This window comes from Temnothorax curvispinosus, unplaced genomic scaffold (genome assembly GCF_003070985.1).
Source record: "Temnothorax curvispinosus isolate PA1 unplaced genomic scaffold, ASM307098v1 QBEX01002850.1, whole genome shotgun sequence".
NCBI classification, from domain to species: Eukaryota; Metazoa; Arthropoda; class Insecta; order Hymenoptera; family Formicidae; genus Temnothorax; species Temnothorax curvispinosus.
In genome coordinates, this window is record NW_020212630.1 from 16,397 (window position 1) to 19,787 (window position 3,391).

The 3,391-nt window shown below is 35.9% G+C and overlaps 1 protein-coding gene across 1 annotated transcript; it reads left to right on the forward strand.

Annotated features, from left to right (window-relative positions):
- Window positions 1-502: 502 nt before the first annotated feature.
- On the forward strand, window positions 503-2,612 carry LOC112452001. Its single transcript, XM_025011981.1, has 4 exons — window positions 503-1,193; window positions 1,713-1,924; window positions 2,017-2,183; window positions 2,263-2,612. Exons 1-3 carry the CDS (start codon window positions 977-979, stop codon window positions 2,065-2,067), a joined length of 480 nt encoding a protein of 159 aa, XP_024867749.1. The 5' UTR covers window positions 503-976; the 3' UTR covers window positions 2,068-2,183; window positions 2,263-2,612.
- Window positions 2,613-3,391: the final 779 nt, after the last annotated feature.

The following is a 3,391-nucleotide window of genomic DNA, read 5'->3' on the forward strand; positions in this document are numbered from 1 at the left end:
CGCACCCCCACGTGTGTGTGTGTGTGTGTGTATGCATAACATCTACAATTTAATATAGTCAGGATAGTCAGGATAAATTAATAGATTATTTTATTAGTTTCACCTGACTATATTAAATTGTAGATGTCATATGCATACACACACACACACACATGCGGGGGTGCAATGGGGCCTTCGGCCCCCCTCCCGCATCCACCTCCGCCGGTAGGCAGCGTGGAACTCGCGTGAGACACTATGTATATGATGACACTATGTATATGATGATATATAAAATTAAAAATAAACACAATTAAAAAAACGTAATAGTTCTTCATTTATTATCTTTCTTTGCGAGTTCTGTTACTCTCTAATTTTTTATATCAGCTCTCGCTTCTAATCGTGCGGTGTCGAATCGTGCGGTGTCGAATCGAGCGTGTCGAATCGTGCGGTGTCGAATTGTGCGTATCGAATCGTGCGGTGTCGAATCGTGCGGTGACGAATCGTGCTGTGTCGAATCGTGCGTGTCAAAAAGTGCGGTGTCGAATCGTGTGGTGCCAAATCGTGCAATGTTCGCGTCGAATTGTGCGGTGTCAAATCATGCGGTGTCCAATCGTGCGGTGTCGAATCGTGCGGTGTTAAATAGTTACGTGTCCAATAGTGCGTGTCTAATCAAGCGGTGTCGAATCGTTACGTGTCCAAAAGGAGGTCACCCTCTGTTGAGACGGTGGAAATCGTTCCTTGAGCTCTCGCGAAGACAGCAAAGACGACGAATCCGCACCCTTGTGCAAGCGGATCTCGATTATTTAGCAAATGCAGCGAATAATGCTGCGTCTAGTCCTTCATGCTCACCGCCAACAGCTCGTGCTTCTAATATTCCCAATGACGTTTGTCATCAAATTGATGATTTCTTTGATAATATAATCTTGAACGCTTTGATGACGCAGATCTCAATTTACTAATCAGTGAAAGACCGACACTGACTAATACAGATATCCAGATGGAGAATCAGTCTCAATCGATTATCACTCGTCCCTCTAGTATAACTGATCTTAAAAATTTTCTTGCTCATTGGACAATCCAAAACAAAATACCTCAATCCCTTGTGAACGATCTTTTGAGAGGGTTAAAGAAATTTGGTCATCCTGAGCTTTCGTTTGATGCCAGGACATTATGTGACACGCCAAACAGAATTGATATACAGGCTCTCGCTGGAGGTATGTACTTATATATGTTCATTATGGCTTAGAGAGAACTGAAGAAACAGTTGAGATACAGAAACTATAATGTATTGCTGCAGCGTAATGCTGACACAGAAATTTCTGTGATTCTCCAAATTAACATTAATATCGATGGACTACCTCTATCAAAGAGTTCTAAGAGTCAGTTGTGGCCCATATTATGTAAAGTTGTTTGAACTCAGTTTGTCGAACCATTCGTTATTGGAGCGTTTCATGGAAGTAAAAAGCCTTCATTCGCTGCTGAATTTCTACAAGCATTTTTCATAGAGTACATAAAATTGTACAATGAGGGTTTTATTTACGAAAATCGAAGCTATGTTTCCCGATGAGACATTAGGCACTTACTGACAGAAAATAAAAGCTGAAATGTTTAAAATAATATACAATAAGCACGTATTAAAATAATATGTATTTTTATTTCTGCATCATTTCTGAACGTTTTAATATTTCAGCAATATGACATGCCGAGTGGTTATTAATTATATTATTTTTCAGATGATTGTAGAGAGGATCGAAAGGCGCGTTTTGAGGATTTAATTCTACAAAAAGTAAATGAGTTGCTGAAAGTAGTGCGAAGAAATGATAACCTAGTGGAGTGTATAGATCGTCATTATGCACTTCTGCCCCAGATGCCATTCAATGATATTAACGAATTACAAAGATTCGATCGTGATCTCAAAGACAATGGACAAATGCGAGATCAATTTGTACGTATGCGAGTACTGTGAAACTGTGGTGATACATCGGATCGTTTCGTCAATATTTTAATTAAGTTGTTTAAATTGTTGATATTTTCTAGATGAAAAAAATTCAAGACATTCGGCGGAAAATCGGTTCAAAAAGCCGTTAAATATGCAATGGAAGTAGTTATGACGGATGATTTAATTCAACAAGTCGTTTGAACCCTCGGAGCTGAGAACAAATAAAAAATCTCCAAGTTCACGTTTCCATGATATGTCATAATTGGTATGTACATGGCATATAACACTTTTGTTAAGTTCTTCGCCGTGAAAAAGCTACCACGTCTCATAGTCTACTTTTTCAGATGTTGTACATACGTAACACATTTGAAGGGACAAAAATCAAAGCTGTCGAAGATCGAATTGCCGAGTGGCTTCGCCGTGGGGGCGACCGGAAAAAAGCTGAGAATAAACGTTGAGAACGTCTAAATCTTCAGCAGTGATACATCATTGTACTTGGTAGATATGTATATTACACTGTACTGCGTCTATATGCATTACGCGTGCTTTTTTTTAATAAGATAAATATAGGTGTCAAGATATTGGTATCATTTAATAAGATCAATATAGGTATAGATGTTTTTTTTTCAATAAGATAAATATTACAGGTATAAGTTCCTAATATATAGATAAGTAGATTTTTGATAATGTTGTTTACATACACGACTGTGTTTTGCTTATGTAAGATCTACTGTTTCTTTATGTACAAGTCTTATGAATAATACTTTCATTATATTGTAAATAATGTGAAATATGGATTTATATTAATTATATTATATACTATATGATAAAAGTTTATTGTTATCTGAAATATGGATGTACACAATATAAAGTTAATAATTGTATTATCTAAAATTATTTAATACACGCAGGTAACAATCAACTAGTATATTTTATAATATAAAGTTGATATAATATATATTATATTAATTATAATTATATCAACTTTATATTATAAAATATACTAGTTGATTGTTAACTGCAGTGTACTCATAATTTTAGATAACACAATTAACTTTATATTGTGTACATACATATTTCAGATAACAATATACTTTTATCATTTATTGTTCACCTATCCCTGTCCTATATATTCCATAAATAAGATATCTTTTGGACATCATTTATTTGTGCCGTTTAAATGCCATTTTGTTAATCTTTTGGACATCTATAAGACATCTGTTGAATGACGGCCATTTCTGTAAAGCATTTTGGTATAGCAATTCGGTAACTTTACGTTGACCTATTGGCATCTGATACAGGTTGACCATGTGTTGCCAATTTGGTAAACGCTATAAGTTGCCTTACAGTTACCTCTATGAAGTTGGCCGGACAACTTCAACGTATCGAACTTTCATTAATTGGAATCGATTGGTGGTCGTTTGGTGGTCTTTGGTAGTCTAGTCCGATCGTTTGGTGGTTAGTCGTTTTCCT

Coding starts and splice junctions, on each gene's coding strand:
- LOC112452001 (XM_025011981.1), top strand. CDS start 977: ATGGAGAATCAGTCTCAATCGATTATCACTCGTCCCTCTAGTATAACT. Junction 1,194..1,712: donor TATACAGGCTCTCGCTGGAG/GTATGTACTTAT, acceptor ATTATTTTTCAG/ATGATTGTAGAGAGGATCGA. Junction 1,925..2,016: donor GACAAATGCGAGATCAATTT/GTACGTATGCGA, acceptor GATATTTTCTAG/ATGAAAAAAATTCAAGACAT.